Source organism: Haplochromis burtoni, unplaced genomic scaffold, assembly GCF_018398535.1.
Source record: "Haplochromis burtoni strain Fernald_Lab_line unplaced genomic scaffold, NCSU_Asbu1 Contig_141, whole genome shotgun sequence".
Taxonomy (NCBI): Eukaryota; Metazoa; Chordata; class Actinopteri; order Cichliformes; family Cichlidae; genus Haplochromis; species Haplochromis burtoni.
In genome coordinates this window covers 1,185,102-1,207,597 of record NW_024582502.1, presented here as the reverse complement: position 1 = coordinate 1,207,597, position 22,496 = coordinate 1,185,102, and the positions used below count along the sequence as shown (strand labels likewise).

Genomic DNA, 22,496 nt, shown 5'->3' with positions numbered 1-22,496 from the left:
ATTGATAATTTGCTGTGTTAAAAAAAACAACAACACATTCCTCCCCAAACTCTGCAGAGTGGGGAAAAAAGTCATTAAAAGTAAAACTGAATAAATAAATAGATAAATAAATAAATTAAAACCTCAAACACCTAAGAAGTTGGAGGAGAGGGAGATGAAAGGAAGCAGGGAGGAGGATAAATTTTAGCTGTGCTTGTTAACAAAACAGCAACAAGGATTGTTATGAATTTAAAGATGGTGTGGGGCCCCGCGAGGCCGAGAGAATCAGAGAGAACACAGCCAGCCAAAAAAGGGAGAGGAAATGAGAGACGGAGAGAGACCTTATTCAACAGAGTGTGAGAGTCCATGCAAACAAGACAGCTGAACGTACCAGAAATGTTTTTTTGGTTTTCTTTTACTTCTGTTTTGTCATCTGCTTATCAGCATCATAATTATCTCAGTCGCTGCAACATTGTCAAAACCTGCCGGCAGGTTTGTTTGCCGTCACACCAGTTAAACAGATGAAGTGGAAAAACAGAGAATGGGGGGGGGAGCACGAGAACATGTAACAAGCTCTTCCCGCCTCCTACTCTCTGTCAGACAGACAGCAGCCGGACTTCAAAGCGAGCCTCTTCTGTATCCATCTGCCCGCCTCGGCCCTCGGCTCGGCCTAATCTGATTAGCTACGGCTCGTCTTAAAAGTAGCGCGACGCTAATTAATCTGAACCAAATGAATGATTTAATTAACATTAACATCTCCACTTTACACCGGGGCAAATCTGGGCCGGCGCCGAGCGGCTCTGCCTCAGACGAATGACACGGCTCTGATTCAGGAAGAGGGAGACGGGGATGGAACTGGGAGGGATTATTAGAGGATGGAGAGAAGAAGAAGGGAAAAAAAAAGGAGGAGAACGCCTTTATGAAGAATGTATGAATGAGGACGGATTTAGAAAGCACGCTTTTAAGAAGCGTGCTGATGTTTGTGTTGTGTTTGAAGAGCAAACCGCTACCTTTGGATGCCTGCCTGCACGGATTCTCGCCAGGCACCACCACCTCGAAGTCGCAACAACAGGAACATTTGTGTCGAGTTCACACTGACATATACACCGCGTCGCAGATCCTTGGATTTCACACTCTCTGAGAAAAACGCCACTCCGTGTTATGCAAAGTACTCGCTGTGGCACACAGTCCCTGGGGTCCGATTCACAAGAGTTACCTGGATAATGTTTGCCATATCGTCAAAGCTGAATAATTGGATGTCAGAAACCCTATTATGAGTTTTATTCCAGGTTAAACCTGTAGAAACTTGTTAAAAAAAAAGAGAAAAAATGTGCTATGTTCATAATTTGCAAAAATGACCCCCTCCCCCCCTCCAAATTCTTCACAGCTTACACCTGTGAAGTGTTTATTTTCAAAGAATCAACCGTGAGCTGTGAGGAAATGTGGGAATTAAAGCTAATAATGGATTATGTAACAAAAGCAGAGATTCTAACCCTTAAATAGTAAAAGCAATGTTACATTTCAGTCCTTTCTATAATTGTATATATTTCCCACCACTCTAGTTGATTTCAGACTTGTGTATTTCTTCCTCTTGCTGTGGCGTTGTGGATCATGCTTTTTGCACTATAGACCTCAGTTGAAAACTGTAAACTAGGGCTAAAAAAAGCACCAGCTCCCTGCAGCACTCTAAGAAGTTATATTACATTATATTAATCATCTTTAAAAGTTTGTCTTTTGACTGACAGAAAACAGAATTTAGCCTTCGAGAAATTGACTTTTTGCTAACTGCATTAGGGATCTCCATCCGGCTACTTGCCCGCTGGCCTTGTTACCCACTGAATTTAACCGCACACGCTGGTTTATGTGAAGCTGGACTTCTTCATTGTCATCCACTGCTGAATGATGCAGTGAAAGGAAACACACAAGCAGATTTGATTTAAGACAACAGAAACACTGTGTACCAAAGAACCTGCAAGTATTTTAATCTCTCCACAGTTTATTACCGAGGCCTTTCAAATCCAAACAGCAACAGCTGCCTAGAAAAAAAAATGGAATAAAACAATATTTCTAAGAGAGGATCTGTCATACTAATTTCCAGCATCATCTTTTTACTGTGGGTGGCTGAGGCTGGCTCAGGAGGAAGAGTAGGGCATCTAATCAGGAGGTTAGTGGTTTGTTCCCTGGCAGCTCCAGTCTGCATGCCAAAGTATCCTTGGGGTAAAAAAGTGCTTGTGTGAATGAGAGACGCTGTGTAAAGCTGTTAAGCAGAGTTGAAAAATAATAACCAGTCCATTTACTCTTAGACTCAACTAGAGTTGCTTTGCATGAGGCACAGTTCTAATTATCTTTGTGTTACAGTGAGCTTTACCAGAGCCCCTCAACTCATGCTCATGTAAAGCCAACCGGCTTTAAATCCACGTGAGCATCTACCAGTGTAAGCATATGCTGTACTAACACATCTGAAACAATTAGAACATGGTGAAGTTCATTGTTTTGTAATTTAATTCAAAAAGTAAAAAAAAAACAAAAAAAAACACACTAAATTCTGTAGTCTACTTTATAACTAATCAAATTCAGGCTTGTGACAATCAGAAATCCTGTAGCTTCAATTATCACAGTATATGTTATACGAATAATTCCCAAGATCAATCAATATGGGGCAGGGATAGCTCAGTAGGTAGTGTGGTCGCCCCATGATCGGAAAGTCGAGGGTTTGAATCCACTAAACGGCTACCCTGATGTACCCCTGAGCAAGGTACCGTCCCTACACACTGCCCCCCAGGCGCCTGATTGGTGGCTGCTCACTTCTTCAGTGAATGGGTTAAATGCAGAGAGAGTATTTTCCCCACTGGGATCAATAAAGTATGCATTATTATTAAAAAAAGGCCTTACAACGATGTCCATCTCCTGAAAAGTATGTTTCTGTACTTGGTTGGAGCCTCAGTGCACTCCTACCTTCTTCTAAGTTCTTGAATAGGCTTTATTGGAAAGAAGGCTGCAGCCCTCCCTGTTGCTTCAATACCTTGCTTGGATCACATCACACTTTTCACTTCCAGTAAACTTCATATTAATATACAAATATTCATATTAATATACAAATGCACTAGTATATGACAGAAACAACAAAACGCATACCAGATCCATTTTAGCATCTATGCAATTATATAATTGTGGCTTAAAAACATTTACAATACATTAAGTGTCAAATGTCAGGCAGCACACGCAATCAAATATTTCACCTATAACCTTCCCAAAATCATGTAACTCCAGCGGTGAATACCCAAAGGTAACAGGTAACACAAACACAAAACTTTGATAGTTTGACAAATCTTAAATACACACAAACATGCTAACACTGCGGCCTTGCACAAACACAGAACCATCAGAGTTTTGTGTTACCTGTTACCTATTCAATGCTGGATTTACTATCAGCCCTTAGGATACATATATTACTGTAAATTCCTAAAAAAACCTCATGTCCAATGCTTAAAAATGTCAAAAACTTGTGTAAAACTAAAAGTCATTAAGCAAATAATCTGAATTTATACCCAAAATTTGAGCCGGCACAGCGAAGTAAAAAAGAAATTAATCAAGCATAGTGTTCAACGACTAAAACTAAATTTTTCATTCAGGAATGGAAGTAAAAAACTGTAATTTGGCATCGCAATTAAAAAATAATAATAATGTGCTTTACTATTTTACAATTTTTTTCCCCGCTTTGTTGTAAAACGGTGAAATTTGAAAATCCATGGATAACAACAGTAATTATATTTTAGCATTCAAAATGTAATTTCAGTTAAAGAGTGTGCTCATACTGGTGGATTAACCACGATACAAACATAACAAATTATTTTGGTGATTACCAGTACAGTTAATTTAGGTCAGATTTGGCATAAACATACATCGGTTAATACTATATGGTCCAAACTCCTACTGTGTTTGAGACCTCATCTTAATTTTATTGCTGTAGTGACTGTTAGTGGTAGCAAATGTCATTATTACATTGTTTCTTCAGAATATGGATGTCTCAACAATGTTTATTATTTGATGGAGTAGCTCATTGCTCAAAGAGCAGCACCTGCAGATTCTCTGATAAATGTGGGTCTGTATTGCTTGCTTGACACTCTTCACAGTTAAAAAGTCATTAAATCTACAGTTAAAAATTACAGCAATGACTCCATCAAGCTGATTGGATAAAAATGCGATCATTTAGTTCATCGCGACAGCTACAATATTGCGCCGCACGTGCCAAACGCAGCAGGTTTAATCCCCGAGGAGGATGTCTCGGCACAGGCGGAAAACCTTAAAAGAGGAAATTTTAAACAAAAAAACACGGCACAGGCAGGAGAATTAGGTCGTGACCAATATGCAGCTAATTTCCGAGCCGTCTGAAAGTGAATGGCACGTCTAGCATCTGTCAAAAAGAGGTCAGATACAGCACAAAGGCTGCCAGATTAAAATGTGCAAGGGTGTCAGTTTTTTAAGAGCGAAAACAAAACGCGAGACAGAAAGCAGCAGAGAGGGTTCGTTCATCTGAGGCTGCACGTGCATCCGCAGCCAAAGACTGTATGACACACTTGAGAGCAAGACTTTTATTATCTTGTGTAATGGGACGTCTAAAATCATTAGCCTCTACCACCCAATATATTACACTTGATAAAGAATTTAGAATTGGTAATTGTTTTCCACTTCATGCACAAATAGCGATTAAAAATAATAAATCCCATCCCTCCATGTCGCTTTCTGTTTTTCTTTATCAATCCCTTTACTCACATCTACACCCCCACACCCACACCCCGCCATTACGTAGCGCATTTATCAACCTGTCATCCACCCATCGCTCTTCCTCTTCATCCTTTCTTCTGCCTATTGCGTTCTCCATTTGTTTATCTTCCTCTCTAACATCCATCCCTATTAATTTCTGCGTTGGGATGTTTGTTTGTTATCATCGCTATCCATCAATCACTCCCTCTGCCCCTCTTTTCTTCTTTTAAATCCCTAACTCGTGAACAGTGTTTTGCCAAACCACTGGTACACTTTCACCTTTCTCCCTGACGGTCTGTCAAAAATGAAATTGCAGATTTCTTACGGAGGAGGACAGCTGCGCACGCTTGTTGTTGCTTCGCAGAAAATCATTACAAGCAAATAAACAAGCGGGGCCGATTCGTCTTCTTTTTTTTTTCTTGCAGTAACAATGCTTACATGCTTCCCCGAGGGGAGATGACAATAAAGAAGGAGGCGTCAGAGAAGCACAGAGAAGAGAAAGCTCTCTACCTTGAATGTTGAACGGGTTGTCGATGACAAAGTTTCCATTCCACACCACAGACAGGTCAACCGGCAGGTCGCTGATGTCGCTGCCCTCGTAGTCGTACTGCAGGGAAGAGAAAAACAAGACCAGGAACGCGTGAGAAATTGTTCTTCTATAATGGATTGAATGCAAATTGCGAATTGTGTGGGATATAGTGTCATCTGCATAGTGATTCAGCCAGACTTGCTCGTTGCAGGCAGGGAAAGAGCGAAAGAACGCACGCGAGCGGAATTCCATATCCGCCAAAACAGACATATTTCATGGATGCACGTAGAGAAAAACAAAAAACAGATGGGTTACAGTTGAACGGGCATGGAAGAATGCAGGCGGACGAGGGGAGGGAGGTAGGTGATGCGGAAAAGGAGAGGTGGTCAAAGACGGCAAGGCAGCCAGAAATCAAAGAGTGCTATGTGTGTGAGAGGACCTTATTCATTTACACATGAGCTAAGTGGTGGGATGAGGGTAAGCGAAAGATAAGATACGGAGCGGTGTAAAGTGAAATTGGCATTTCCAATTTGCTCACTGACACACTGGATTTGGTAGATGGAGCTCAGGCATGCTGTATGCGCAATGGGGCCTGAGACATGCGCACACACACACACACACACAAACTTGTGATACAAACTGAACTTTTCTCCACTACTGTGGAGTTGATCTGCTGTTGTTGTTCACATCTGCTGGACAAAGTTAATAAACTCCTTTATCTTAACCCCCCCCCCCCCAAATTGGAATTGCGATTGCTGCCGGGATTACTCTTAGCATCTGTTTTATTCCAATTCAGGACCTCATACTTGCTGTGGGGAGGAGGTTGAAGGAAATAATAATGTGATACTTGTGTGTTTTGAAATAAGAATAAAAATGCTGTTTTGTCGCGAAGAGCAGGTTTTTTTGCTAGTGTCATTTTTAAACCTTCTTAATCCCCAAAATTCTCTCCATCAAGGAAACGCTTGTCCGGGCTTCGCTCTTGATCTTGATATCTAGTGTCCTTCTTCTCCATCTCTGGCCACAAGATTCCTTTTCTTCTGCTCACTTATAGACAGTTACTCCAGTTGTTCCGCTGTCTATGACTTCATCTACTTGGGGAAAGCTGCCAGAAGTCACTAGTCTTTTTCCAGATTTGGTTGTACAACCCACTATTCACATTTGTATCCCGAGGCTGACAGAACTGCAGAGTGAAAGCAATTAAAAGCTTATGGGGAACCAAACTAAATGCGAATGCGTCCTTGTTCTATGGCCACAACACTACATTGTACAATCAATGATACAAACTTCCCTAGTGTCCATTTAAGGCAGGCTAAAGACTGAATTTTGGGGTTATATGACTGCTTTACATTTACCTCTCAAAGACAATCTTTTATAAAGAGTATGATCAATAACATACAAACATACTAACCTTTGAAATAAACAGATTTGCTTTGATAGAGTAGTCACAGCTTCAGTTATGCTTCTAATGAAAAAGATGAAATACATGGACAAGTTGAGGAAAAAGAAAAACACAAACACGGGGGGGAAAAAATCAAAGGGAACATTGTAAGCAGCCAGAGAAGAAAAAATGTGGGATTCCTGGATCTTTATTGAGACAATACGATGATGTGATGAACAATGAACCAATGAAACCACAGGATTCTGGGAGGTCAACAGCTCCAGAGAGGAGAGCTTCAACCAGAAGCACTTCTGTCACAAAGAAAAGGCTGACTGAAGATATTCCCTTCCCACTAGTTCAATGTGACCCTGATGCACCATGCATGAGGTAGGCTGTTGACTTTATTAGTAACACTATTGCATCCCACTGGTTGAAGGACTGTCTATGGAAACCCAATGAAACCACACGACCCACTCGCACACACATCCCCACACACTACCTTTCTTCTCTCTGCGGCGTGGCCCCCATTAAACTTTAAGAGTTTCGACTTGTCCGCCTTCCCTAAAACACTGGGCAGGCTTGTTCCCTTGTCAGTCTCTGCCCACCCCGCTGCCTGCCACATCATGCTTTATTCATGCTGTCACATGGTTTAAAATGCTGACACAAACCACATTGTGACACCGTGCCACCCAGTCACACTGAGCATCACCCACTGTCTAACTCGCTTCCTGGGGGACGCTCCGGAGTCCCAGAAAAATGGTAAGCTGATTTAACGCTGAAAAAATAAGACAGGAGGGGAGATGGAAGCCAGGGGAGAAGAGGAAACACAAAGAGACAGAAGCAGCAGAGGAGGAAGCTAAAACCACTTTAGAAATAAAGTCATTAAACAACAGGTATGCCAAGGGCCTGCAAAGCTGAAGTTCAAAAAATTTAGTAAATCAAAATCCGATTATGCACATTTTGCCATTTTAAAAACTGCAATTTAGCATTACTCACACACCCACACTGTAAAGCTAATGTCAATCCTGATATGATGTTTACAATATGAGGTTATCATGCTCAAATAAATAATGATATTTACTCGTTAGACACTGAAGATAAAGTAGAGCTGAATTTGATGGGACTGTCATCAGGTACACAGACACATGTGTTACAATGGAAAAGCAGTGGACTAGTTATATTTTGGCCTGCTGATTGGACTAGATCATTAATCAGGGGAGTTGTTAGGATTCATTATTAGAGGAATGTAAATCAAATCAAATCAATGCTACGCTGGTCACAGCTTTTCTCTGCGGTTACGTGGCCTAACCTGACAAACTGCCACTGCGTCACGATACTACTGGGATCAAAGTTGGAACCAGTGATGTCAGTGGTTATGGGAGGGGGTACAACAGAAACTGATGCTTGTTCTATCCTTCATGATGTTCTTCCTGTAGAATACAAGCCGGGTGATGCATCAGCCTGTGTTAGCTATTTGCTGATATATCAGTAGCAACATTTATAATAGCCGATAAAATATATTTTTAAAAAGGACAGAAGAGATGTGAGAAACACCCTTCAACTTTGTTATGAATGTTGCATAGTTTATCCACCAGAGGGCACAATGCAACTTCCTTGGTGCTAACATGCATTTCATTTTCGAACACCACAAATGCAACAAGCAGCTGAGCTGGGCAGAAAGTAAATGAGTAATCGTGAATATAAGAAGACTCATGAATAATTGCACATATCAAATGTTAAAGGTAATCAATTTTTTTTAAAATGCCTCCATCAAAATATCAAATACTTAAATCACCAAATATCAATATCAGTTGTAATATACTACATCGCCTTGGCTCGTCTACAAAATTTATTGCCACATAATGTTTGATTGTCACTGTCTATATGCAGGCTGCCATCAAGGAAGAACTGGCAACCAACCTGCACCACAGTGAAAACCAGTAAAAAGAATAACTTAATAAGAAATTGGTTTTATAACCTAATAAACATGTTTTTCCTCAGATAAATCAAAATGCTTGATTAACAAAAAAGAGAATGTCAGAAGTTAACCTGCCCTCCAAATGACTGTTTTTTACTTGTTGGCAAAACATCACATTAATTTGATCATAATTCTTACAAAAAAAAATCAAAACCACATTCTTGGCTTCACGAGGAATGATTGTTGTCTTTTGTTCTCATGATTATCAAGTTCTCCTGAATTCAATCATTCTTTTGTGTCTTTGCCATGCTGCTCTGAAGAACTTCTTCATTCTTCAGTCTAATTTAAACACCGAGTGCAGCGATACACAAACAAGTAGCCAGCATTTTTTTTTTTGTTGTTGTTATTTTCTAAATGCCAAAGATAATGACTTGAGACTGAAAAGTTTTCTCTTACTTAATAGAAATGTACACAGTCAGATTATTTAAGTAACATGAGATAAGGTTTAAGCATGTAGCTGACTCTTCCATCTCAGATTGGTGGTACTGCTGCTACCAGAAACACTGGTGTACTGGTGGAACCCCATATGTGAAAGTTGCTCTTTCCCTACTGAGAGGCCCCTCTGCTGGCCTACTGTCCCGCCTTTCCTCCCCTGAGTGCACAGAGCTGCTGGAGATGAGTAATCAGACTCATTACTAAAGCCTCTGGCCAGCTCCTTCATGTCACTGCATGTAATTAATCTACCTGAGACAACTCTCAGTGTAGGTCCCCCTAGGGAGGAGAGCAGAGGAGAGGAGGAAAAAAGAGGATGTGGTAGATGAAAGTTAGGTGGATGGAGAGAAGCTAAAGAGCAGATAAGGGGAAAGTGAGAGGAGCGGTATTAGCAACGGAGAGCAGGGATTAACAAGGACACAAGGGCAGCAATGTAGAGGCAAAGAATAAAGAGAGGAAAGGCGATGAGAGTCAGTATGGGTTGACAAGTAGAGGAAAAGAAGAACAGGTGGGGGAGTAAGAGGGAGAGAACAGGGGCAAAAAGAAAAAAAATTAGTAGAGGACAGTGGTAGGAAGAGAAGTTTAACCATGGAGGAGATAAGGGACAAGAGAGGCATAGAGAGGAGGATGGGCGATGAGAGGGGACAAGGGAGGGAGGGGAGGTGACAAGAGGAGAAAAAAGAAGAGGGAAGGGGAGGAGGTGTAAAAAGTACAAGGTGAGCACAAAGCCGTCCCTGGCCTCATTACAGTAACACACCAGCCTGGCTCAGGTTCATTCGTTATCTGCTTCTGCACTCATTTATTCTCTTGCTACATGAATCGTCTCCATGGATTGCATGTCTCTATGGATTGTATGAATAGATATGGGCTGTATGTGTGTGTGTGTGTGTGTGTGTGTGTGTGTGTGTGTGTGTGTGTGTGTGTGTGTGTGTGTGTGTGTGTGTGTGTATGAGAGTGAGTGAGCGGAAGACCAAGGGAGCATGCGAGCGTCTGAGGAACCGAAAAGTGCCGATGTTAACGAAACAGAGCAGCTGGCTGGTGAGAGGGGCAGAGCTAGAAAAAGCAAGACATGCACACATTTATGTGTGTGTGTCTGTGTCCATGTGCAGGTCACACTCATGTAATTAGTCATGTTGAAGGATACCTGAGTATGTGTTAAAAATATACTACTAGTGCACACACACACACACAGACACATATACACTCAGCAAGTCCTCCTTTACAGTTCTACCCAATTTAATACGGGATTATCAAATAATAATAAACTGCATATGTTTAATTTTGGCTTTTGCACTGAAGAAAATAGATACCGCATCCCCTTTAATGGATGATACAACTAATTTCCCCAGTATTAAGATCACAGAGAACGTATGGTATACAGGCTACTGTAAACACTGTGTGCATGGAAGTGCAGTTAATTAGCGTCAGCAAACACGTTTTATCACAAATGTAATGGTGACCTAATTACATGCAGAACAAGAACAAAGTAAATGTAGGCTACTTAAGAGAGAGAGAATACACAGGAACAACAGTTATACCCAGCAACCTGACAAAGAGCGAAGCAGAAAAAACAGACTAAATAATCACTAAAGGAAGATGGATAATAAGGCACAGGAGAACTCAGTCAAGACCATAATGAGGGTGGGGAAAGGAACTAAGCAGGTATGTAAAAGCAAAGAGAGCCACCTTCAAAATAAAACAGGAAGAAACTGAATGACAAAGTCATTTTAGACAAACTGTTGAATGCAGATAGTGAGATCACAGAAGGCACTGAGAAAAAGTAACCAAAACAGTAACTCAAAGGGAGAAAAAAGCTAAGGATTATAACAGAAACTAGGGATAATATCTTAGACCTTGAAAGTGAAGACTGCTCATCACTGCCTTTGTCCACTTTTAAGGCTCTGGCTGTCGGGCTACCCATGTCCATGTTGTGGTAATGTTCTTTCTGGCTCAAAATGATTTTAAATCATTCATGAGATATTTTTAAGATACGTTTGACAGATTAACGGCCAACAAGTCATTTACAAAAGGTTAAATATGGCCAACAGTTTTTTGGCAATTACTGAAAATCACTTCATGGCACAACTATTGGTTTAACATCATGCTGGGTTCTTTGCTAGCTTTGTGTTAGCATGCTACCTGTGCAGATGCTTGCTAATAGTTGCTGTTGTGATAGCAGGATAATGTGGTCCTTTCTGTCATTGAGCCAGTTTGCACTTTTTTTTCATAGTTTGCTTGTTTTTTCATGCAATAAAAAAAACCCCAAAAAAACCCCAACAGTAACATCTACATAGCCACTCCCAAAACGTTTAACACCCCTCCACCATTGTTGTCCTCCCTCCACATAAACTGAAATCAGCTTGTTGTAGCCCAAGTGTGCAGGAAGGAAAAGACACTTTTGATGTTTTTGGTTTCTTCCGACCCACTTGCCGTGTAGGTAACTGTCTTGCAAGTAACGACATAATTGTAACTAAAGTGTGATTACTGAACAAAACGGGTATATGTGTGTATGTTCATATATATATGTGTGTGTGTGTGTGTGTGTGTGTGTGTGCGCATATATATATATGAGGTACTGTATATATATTGAGGTTAAAATAGCGATATTACCAATATAAAATCAAGTTTGTATCCGTACAGTGAATTGTTTAGTTGTCATCTTTATTTAAAAAGTATTTCTCCTCAAAACACAAGACATTGTGCATTTTTTATTTATCAAGGTGTTTTTATGTAGCCAAACTAAGCTTTTTAGGCATACTCGGGCAACAAACAATATGTTGTTTAATTTATTTTGCAGCAACATAATAAGTGGGAGGAACTGCCAACTAGATGAATATTTTCACTGCTTGGAACATTACTTTTTACAATAAAAACAATATTACTGAGCACAGAATCATAGTAATGCCCTGCTGACAACTGTTATAGCCTGGAGTTTACAATAGTTATTGTAGGATCCTGAGGGGTGCATATCAAGGAGGTTTGTGGAGGTTGAGTAGCCAGTCCCATGGAGCTGTGTTTTTCAGTTAAACTGCACCGTTTGTTTAATCACACAGTGCTTTACTCTTAGTTAAGCGTGGACAATTGGGTGTTTTAATGTTAGATTATTTTACCTGTGACAACATGGGTGCAGTAGGTTTACAGATTGTTGGTTTACTCATTACTGAAGTGGGGGTTTTACACAAAGCCCTGCCATCTTACTGAACTTTGTCTAGTGTAACTCTCCTCTTTATTGTTTTCATTTCAAGTTGAAAGTCAGAAGTGATCCAATTTGTTTTTCACTGCATCCAGCACAATAACTTGAGCTGCAACTGCCAATTATGGATCTCACTTAAAGTTATGTGAAAATTAAGAAGTAGGTGTTTGTTAAATTTGAAACTTTTGTAAGTGAAGTAGATCTAACTCCAAAAAAATAATCAGAAAAAGATTAAAAAGAAAACTTTACTTGCATTTCTTTTTACTGAACCCCTCAAAAGTGGTTTAAAATAATATAGAGATCTAAATAACAATATATAATCTGCAAAAATGAACAAACTAAGTAAGCAGTAAGTTAATTACATACAAATACTTTATTTTGGAGTGCTTTATACTTATCAGTTTTAAATAGGAGGTAGTTTTTAAAAATCTTTTATTATATTCCATATACATATATGCATGTATATTCTTATTTAAAACATAGCATGTATTGTTATTGATTAGACCAGGCACTACTTGTCGAAAAATTGACTACTGTATATAAAGCAATAAGTACTACGGTAATATGGAGTGATATAATGGTATTAGCAATCACGAGACAATTTTTCTCATCTAGGACTTTTATTTTTGATTTAAGCATATTTTACTATTTTACCTGTGTGAGATATTCAGCGCAAGTTTTTAGGTTGAAACAGTTTATTTCCATACTGCAGTATCACTACTACTAAAACACCTACTCTGCCACTCCTTACAGTCCTCTGTGAATGAAGGACACACCCATTACTTTTCCAAAATGTGATTAGCTTAGCAAATTAGTTGCATTTCAAAAACATTTTTACGATAAACCACTGCAGGACGAAATCATTACACTACATTGCACTGCAAAGGTATTAGCTGTGTACTCTATAACAGGTTTGTGAAAGTTAGGAAAAGTCTCCCCCTCTCTTACGGCTAGCCCAATTTGTGGACCGTGAACATTCAGTTGAACACAGTCTGTCATCCTCCCAAAATTTACTGTGCTGCTCAGAACTGTGCCAGATGCATATACTTATAGCAGGAAGATAATACACACAGCTATACACACACAACATTTGATAGCCTATGTGTGTCAGTGTAATAAATCATGTAAAGCAGGTTGCTGGTTGTTGCTGATGCTACAGTCTCTGTCTGCTCCACATGATTAGGAAGAGGATCATGTGGAGAATCTCCATATGTCTGCTTCACGTTAGGCTTGCAAACCCCTGGGGAGGCTCTGTGTGTGCATGCGTGGGTGTGTGTGTGTTTGCCCATGAACAAACCAGTAGGTATCCTCGCAGCCTGCATGCATTGCACCTGTGTGCGAATGTGCACGCCACCATGTGTTTTCCTGTGAATATTTCAGTGTGCACCAACGCATACTGCAGGTCCCTCATGTATTTGAGTATGCAAGTTCAATGTTTCAGTGTTTGGTGAGGGGCTAAATAATGCACAAAGAGACAGTAAGATTGAATGGATGAGTGTACATCTACTGCTGGCTAATTTTCTCTGTGATTTATTACCCTCTACTACCCCAGTCACAGCCAGCTGTGATACATATACACAAAATCCCTACAGAGAATACTGGAGACAATGCTAGCCGGAGTACAGGTTCTCAATCACAGATAGATCTTCTGTTTGGTGATTCTCTCTATTTATGTTTCCATTCTCATTTTTTTCTATGCAATCACAGTAAAGCAAACCCCACACACATTTACACCTGGAACAAAGACAACACCTGTGTGTTTAAAAGTTATAAATTTCATGAAAGTTGTACCACGACATATTTCATTATTAAAATATATCAAATGACTTTATGTGTTGTGAAGGAAAAGCCACAGATCTCCCCAGTTATGTGCACTTTAGCTGAGCCTTTTTACTGTCTTTCAGCATGTTGTTTTAGTTCTATGCTGGGGAACGCTTCTGTTTTGGTTCAGCCCCTGTGCATTAATCAGCTGTACCTTTAGTAATGAGATGGCTTGCTACTGGTGCAGTACCCTGAAACTCCTCAGTCACACAAGAAAAACAGGACAGCAACTTCTTTGCGACTAAGAAAAATCAGTGATTGCCATGCTGGTACTGCCATTGTAACACTAACAGAGGGTATTGGCACTGCTTTTGCTTTGCAATTGTAATTGCAGTTTGTAAATTGAATATCATCGTAGAACAACTGATCAATTCAATCTATACTCACATGGGAACAGACTGGATTTTGTAAAGCTATTCTAGCCTTAAAAACAACTCAGAGCTCTCTGTATCTTAAATCTGGAGCTACAGTCAACTTCAAATCAATAACTAACCTAACATGCATGTCTTTGGACTGTAGGAGGAAGCTGGAGAAAACCCAGCGGGCAACTGGAGAACAAAAGGATCAGGAAGACTGAAGGCTGTCCTTTATCCCTATATCTAAGAGTGTAAGCATGCAGATATTTTACTAAGACTATATATAGTTTGCCATACCAGTTTTGCAATGACTTATTTTGTCAAAGCGAGTTTGCGACGTTTAAACTGCCACAGCTCCTTAAACAGTTAACACAGCTGTGTGAGTACAGTACTGTTGAGCTGAATAGATATGTCTGAAAACCAGCCCTGCATGGCTGAACAACTTTGTAACCAATCCCTATTGTCCCAAATGTCCTTCCACCTTCTGGTGTTCTAGTTACTCTCAGCAGTTTCACTTTTTCACGCCTCATGATTTCCTTTTCTTTCAGAATTACTTTCTCAAACATGCACATCTTTTATATTCCAAATACATCCTGTCTCCATCTGTTTCTCCCTCATTTGTTTGTTTCCCTTTAGTCTGCGTGCTGAGCTTAGTCCTCCGTCTCTCTTTATTCTTCTCGCTCCCCTCTTTTCACTTCCTCCATCAAACTCTTTGTTGCATCGTCATTGTCTCCCCCTAATTCCCTCACCTCCTCTTTGGCTCCCTCATTCTTTGTCTTTTTGCTTCCTTCTTTTTCCATTTGCCGGGCCGGCGCATGTGTGTTTGAGTGTGTGCGTATGTTTGTGTCCGTCAGTCTACCGCACCACTGCAATTCATCATCATTTTATCTACAGCTCCCTTAATTGGATCCTATCACAGTCCCACCTGACGAGCTGAGAGGCGGGGGGGAGGTGGAGAAATGGAGGATTCCTCACTAGGCGCGCACACACACACACACACACACACACACACATTTCGGCCTCCTATGTCTAGCTTCATCAACAGCTGCAAAGTTGTGTTGAGACCTGTATTTTACTATGCTTCCTGACTCTTCCAGAGATAACATTGAGATTTTTACAACACATTAAAGTGCACCGAGGAGTGAAAAAATAAATGCATGTGGATAAGCGTTACTTGTGTGTATGTTTGCGCGTGTGTGTGTGTATATCCATGTGGTTTTGCCAGGGAATCATAGTTTTGCTGAGGAAAGGTCTCTGTCCTCCAGAATCAGCAACTCTCAGCAGCAGCAGTAGTGGTGTAGTAATGAATGTATCCGAGTCTATCAAACACTAGGGATGCAAACTGCTATTTCCTGGAGTAAGTGCTGGTTTCAGAGGTGTGGGAGGCTTTCAGAACACAGAGTGAACAGAAAAACCATAACAGATATCCATCCTATTTGAACAACAAAGAGCAGCGATGTTTATTAGAGCTAAAAATGTGAAAATAGTGGGGTCAAAAGTTGAAGTGTGTACCAGGCAATTACCCAAGTACTAACCAAGTAATGGCTCGGGACATTAGGTAAAGGTAATATTAGACTGAAATTTATGGACAAATGGCCAGTAACACACGGTGATAACAGGGAAACAAATTTAAAGATACTAATAAGGCAAACCTGTTTAGCAACAGGATGTTACACACTAACCAGCCAAGTAATTTCATGGTGACAGCAGATAAACTCAAACATCAAAAGTCATAATCGTTATGTGAGAATACTTAAACGTTTGAAAATATATAAACTACAAGGCCTAAATTACATGTTTATATATGCTAAATACTTACATTTAATAACCATGAAACAGGCTGTAAACAATCTGTATCCACTGCATTTGATAGAAATATTATGTTCAATAAAAAAGGTAATGTAAAATGTATTTGGTGCTGTGTAAAAGTCTTGAGCCACGCCTCATTTCCTTTCCTTCCTTGGAGCCGGACTTTTTTGTGTAATTTTTAAAGATGTTTTGATCAATAGTTCTCCAGATTCTCTGAAGGTCCTTTGAAGGTTTTCTTTGGACACTGCCTGCTTTTTCTTTCATTTTCTTCAGTTTCTTTCTTTTGTTTTCTTTAATCACAGAGCTGAACTGAAAATGAGTGGCAAGTGGTAGTGAATCCAGAAATAAACGGAGGAGTTCAGGACAGAGGTACAACAGTGAGCATCTATAGGCATCTGTAAAGCACAGTGAAAGCTCTGTCCTGGTTTGTGATGCATTTCAGTTGTTGGTGTTGGGAATTTTTTTTTTTAAATGATGGAGTTACAAATGCAGATTTTGATACCAACCAAATGTCTGGCTTAGCTACCCTAGCTCGATGTCGAATCTTGTGTCATTAATCCTCTGAAAACAAATTACTGCTGTAAAAATAAATAATTTTACTTTTTATTTTTCATTAATATATTGATGACAGAATTTTGTGGGGTAATATTTATTATTTAGCTGAACATGAAAAGTAAAAATACTCACCATTATACATATAACACATTTTTAGATATAAATGTCTTATAATGTCAACAATTGAAGTCTCAACTCATTCCAAGAAATGTAAAAGTAATTTCGAAATGAATTTGAATCCAAAAGAAAGCTTGTGACATTGACCAGGTCATTTAAATATTCAAGCAGACACACAGCAATTAGTATTTTTGCTCATGCTCTATTCAATAGGCTTTCAACTATCGGGTCACCGAGGACAAATCTGCCAGAAACCAGTAATAACGACTCAAAAAGCCAAATCTAAAAGAACCTCACTTGCATGAAGCAATTATAGAGACACAAGTGACTATATAAGCGCAAATTACCTTTCCACAGCACAAAAGAACTGTAGGAGGCATCATTACGATCTGCAAATCAACTTCAATACTATACCCCAGAACTATTTTTTGTGTCACCATCCAACATCAGAGGCAGACCGATTTCCAGGATCACAGCACTGAAGCTCAATCTCTTCCTTTTGTGGAGAGAAAGTGGGCGATGCTGTATAGTTCAAAAACAGCAAGCGACCGCAAATCAGCATCTTCGTTTCGAGCCCAGTGGCGATGCAGAAGTCGGCAAATGACCCGCAGCCGCTGACAAGTGTGTGACAGGCTAAAAAAAAGGCAGCCCTGCAAAGCTGCCAGCGCCACACGGCCGCTCCTGCTGCCTTTTTAACTGAGAGGACTTGCTATTGGACCTATCAGCGTGAGTGAGTGAGTGCCGCGGCGTGCGCTTTGCATGTTAATCATATGTCTCGTTAAGTTAAGTCATAATTGGTGTCGTTAAAAACGCCTCCCCTCTGCCTCCTGCCCTGATTGGAGCCCGGGAAATTAAAAGCGCCGGAGCGGTCGCTCCCCTTTTAGTGCTGACAGTTTGACTGAAGGCTAAGAGGCTGGAGTGAGGAGTGGGAATGAAGAGAGAGTGGTTTTTGCGACAGTCAGTCCCTGTGGCCATATGCCTCAGTTCAGCTCTCTGCTCTACCAGTCTATTACTGCCAGTCTTCCTGCCCCACATCGCTGGTTTACAGCAGCACGGCTGTTCAGAAATGAGTGTTGGGAAACTTCGCCTCCCCACATGCGAATGTGCGTGTGCTTCAATGCTTACCGTGGTCTTCTGACACTGTATGCTTGTGCTGTTAAACCTCAGAGCCGGGACGCTGTGCGTGTTGCCCTGGATGTGAAAGATGCACTCGTAATTTCTCTGTCCAGACTGAGGCTGGGGCAGGTTCTGAGCCAGCAGGGTGATCGGCCTCATAACTCCAGCAGGGATGTAGATCTGGGTGGAGGGCAGGATCTGAGGGCACTCCTGGAGGTGAGGAAAAAAGGAGTTACAAAGACAATAATAAGCAGAGAATGTGCCAGAACATTTTAGTTAAATTGCAGATCTGGGCGAAACACCTTGCTGCTGCACAGATCCAGAGAAAAAAAAGCTGTTAAGTAATGGCAAAAAACTCCCCAAAAACGACATACTGAACATGATCCACGATATGGAAAATTACTCTTTATTGGAATCAAAACTATGAATTAGAAATGGCATCAGGATCTGTCACAACTCCCTGATGACCGTAATTATGAAACCTTTTCTTTTTCTCCCTAAGAGCACCCAACCCCATTAGACAGGATTCCACATGCAGCCCGGCCTCCTTTGTTCTCACTGAAAATTCACCAGCCTAAAATCTCCGCTTACAAATTACCAACACTCCTGAGGATCCAACTCCTCCCACCACCACCACCACCACCACACCATTTATGAAACACGGAATATTGAACGTAGCAGTTACTTGTCATAAAGAGTACCATTTTGGAACCAACCCCTTTCCCCATATTAATGAGGCTTTTATGGATATTAGGCATGTGTTTTTGCCGGAAAAAGAATCCACCAAAGGATATTCTAATTCTTTCTGCGTGGACAAAATTGAGAGCCGGAGGCAGCGTCTCCCAGGAACACGGACATTACTAATTCCACCATGCTGCACTGTAAAACACACAAAGGTCTAACAGATTACAGAGGGGACATGACTGTGAGGCTGTATGTATGTATTTCAATTAGTTTTTATCAGTTTGAGTTTAAATGAGATCCAGTTGTGTCATCATATCCAAATTTGAGGACCGGTGCCACTTCATTTGCTTCTAAGCCACGTGCTCCATCACTAGGACACTTTCCTTCCCGATGAAAGCAGCTTGCTAAAAACGCTAAAGTGATTCAACTATAATATACTGTTCTAACATGCTGAAAAAGCTCTGACTTGTTAAGACACTGTGTGCAGTGTGAAAGGCTAAAAAAGTCTGTAATTACATTTAAAGTACTTGTACCTTCTAATGTGTTCGGTATTCATCTGGCGATCGGGGTAAACAATAATAAGGCCATCCAAAAACCCAACTACAATGTCTAAATGAAATTTTATTCCAGTTTAAGCGCCATCGAGCGAGCTATAATTTTTCTATTAGGATGGCAAACGTTTATATGTGCGCTGATAAATCAGTGGGAGCTGCATGCTATTTTAAACCGGGGATGAATAGTCGAAGTGAAAGCACACTGGCAGCCTCAATGTCTGTAGAGTAATCTCGGTATGAGTTTGCTCTGTGCTGGGGCACTGTCTAATGGAACACCAGTAATGACTTGCAGATTGGCCTGGGAACGGCAGAGAGGATGCTGAAAGAGGAGAGAAATTTGGACATAATGGCACCAAGAGACTCTTCAGCTCCCTTCACAAAAATATGGCGCACACTCAAAGCCAGAGGTGACTCGCGCCAACTCCATACGGGCTTATGCTGAGTGAATCTACAGCGCATTCGTCGCACATGTAGTTCAAAATTCTATGGCCTGAGTCCAAAGAGCGGATAAAACACTCAGAAGCGAACAAGAAAGCTGCACGATGCAGAAAAGAAGATGACAAGAAACGAGGAAAGCATAAAGTAATTATGACCTGCTGTACTGCTTCCCAGTGTAACTCTGAAAGGCATTATGTTGTGTCGTTAATAACGCTCTTAAAGCTGCCGTAAAATTTATTTTGCAGTGAATGAAATGACTAGGTGCTATTGGGAACATCACGCACAGCAAGAAAGTGTTTTACATTCAAATGCGCTGAGCTTTTAGCAGGCTGGAGCTAATTGTTTTGGTTTTTCTCCCGTACTGTAAATTACTTTCTAATCAAAGTCATCTCCAGTGACTGAAAAATGAAGCCACCACAGAAGTGCCAAAAACTGCAGTTCTTTTAGACTGGCTCTAAAGGTTAGTCACACAAACACATGTCAACATTTCCAACGGTTTTTACAACTAAGTTCCCCACTCATCACAACTGAACTAGGAGATTGTGATGACTATGGTGCTCCTTTCAGATGGTGTTAGGGCTTTTTGCACACTCTATCATCTAAATATTTACTTAAAGAAAAATGTCACCCGGTAAACTCAAGGTTGTTATCATATACATCTTTCTCAAACTACAACAAGTAGTCATTTTAAGCACAAACCTCTATTATCTGTGTCTGCTACATGTTCTTACTGAAGATAATTTACACTGACTGGCCACAATATTAGGTACACTTATTCAACTACTTCTTGGAGATATCTTATCAGCCTATCACATGGCAGCAACATTTAGGCATGGAGACATGGTCAAGACTACCTGCTGATTGGCAGAATGAGGAAGAAAGGCAATTTAAAGGTGATTTAAATGACTTTGGTTGTTGGCTGGTCTGAGTATTTCAGAAACTGGGATTTACCTGTGCAACCATCTCTAGGGTTTACAGAGAATGAACCAAAAATATAGCAATATCTAGCAGCAGTTCTCTCGGCAAAAAAATCCTTGAGTCCAAATGAGACTTGAACAAAAAGAAAGGTAACAGTGACTCAAAGAACCACTTGTTGCAACCAAGGTATGTAGAAGAGTGTCTCTGAACACACAGCACATCTGACCTTAAAGCAGGTGGGCTACAGCAAGGGAACACCACCAGGTGCCACATGTATCAGGTAAGAACAGGAAACTTCACCTGAACTTAACAATAGACAGTTGTTATTTTCCACTACGATTTTTGGATGGCAGGGTGACAATTTGTTGTAAATAACATGAAATCATGGATCCGTCCTGCCTTGGATCAATAGTTCAGTTGCTGGTACTGGTATAATAGAGTCGGGGGGATGCAAAGGGGCATATTGTGGGTCCCTTTAGTACTAAGAGACCGTGACTTAAACATCAAAGCCTATCTGTTTAATGGATAGTATCCATAGTTTTCAGTCATGTCACTGACTCCCTACCCAAGGGGCAAAACATCACTCCGTAATGACCAATAGTGGACAGTTGGTAGTACTGCAAGATGAGAAACTATGAATTTTGTTGACTTGTGAGTCATATTCTGCCCTGACAGCTTTATTGAAATCCTTGAAACTGGTGACGTCTTTCCCAAAGCTCCAGTTCGGTGACATCTACGTATTTGTAGAGAACTCCTCACCATACACGGCTACATGACAGATACATTTGATCTGGATGGGTAAATAACACCGCCATGTGGGAGGTAAAGAACAAGAAATTGTTCATCGTTAAAGCAAACGCAAGTGTTACGTAGCTAGATTACACAAACTACCACACGGAAATGTTAAGTTTTGTTGACTGGGACATTTAGAGTGTAGAGCCATAAGCTCCGGTAGCATTAATTTGTCACATTGTCTTGTGATAACAGTAAAGTTGACCAAGTAGTTTTCCAATGTCAGAATAACTGAGCCACCACTGACAGCCTGGGATGCTGTGGAGAAGCAGGGACTGGTGTGATTTGGTCTGTAAGGCAAGGTTCGAAGAATTGTGCTCACAGTTTGGTGCCATACTCTACAGCCTTCTGGCAGCTGTAAATAAATGTTGATTAGTGCTTCATGCACAGTAACTATCTGGTATTTTAACTATCGGTTAAATTTGAAGATCTTCAAATGATGGCTGGAGAGCAAAGGACTCCAGTACTGTTTTTGCCCACCGGGTGGCTGTGTCCCAGTAGTTCAGATGTCATGTGTAAACTATGAATTGCTGCTGACCATTTGTGGTCATTTTATAGCCACAGTATCCCCATCTTGGTGTGGCTGGTTCAAACAGGATATACTACTGAAAGCCTTGCAGGAGACGGGGACAAACGGGTTTTTTTCCCCCTTCAGACAGGGAACATTGGGAAAGAAATCAGAAAGGGAGAAGACAGAGAACTGCTCAAGCCGATGCCATGGAGCCCGGTAAAGCAGGCTGTCATTTAGTCAGGCTGACAGTTGTAATTTTAAGCATTCATACATAGTGACTGGCTCCTAATGAACTCCTGCTCCAATCTAATAAAACTTAAAAAGAGAAAAGGGAAGTGGTGTATTTTGGGGTTGGACAAGATGAAACAAGAGTCATTGTCATCATCATAAGGACCACAATCAGGCATCTGTTCCAATCTTTACAAACACACACATACCCACACACACAAATGCATGCCACTTCACATCTGTGCCTCCCTGCTGCCCTCACTGGTCCCTATTGCTTCAGCAACACACACACACACACACACACGCACACACACACACACACACACACACACACACACACACAC

At 40.7% G+C, this 22,496-nt stretch overlaps 1 protein-coding gene across 3 annotated transcripts in view; it reads right to left on the bottom strand.

Moving 5' to 3' along the window:
* Nucleotides 1-22,496, bottom strand: part of LOC102303056 (plexin-A1) — a 315,477-nt gene that overhangs the window by 88,470 nt on the left and 204,511 nt on the right. For all 3 annotated transcript variants that reach the window (XM_042224566.1, XM_042224568.1, XM_042224567.1), the window contains exons 10-11: nucleotides 18,037-18,237; nucleotides 5,254-5,350 (exon numbers count right to left, since the gene is read on the bottom strand). In XM_042224566.1, the coding sequence (XP_042080500.1) occupies nucleotides 5,254-5,350; nucleotides 18,037-18,237 (298 nt within the window). The remainder of the gene's footprint in view (nucleotides 1-5,253; nucleotides 5,351-18,036; nucleotides 18,238-22,496) is intronic.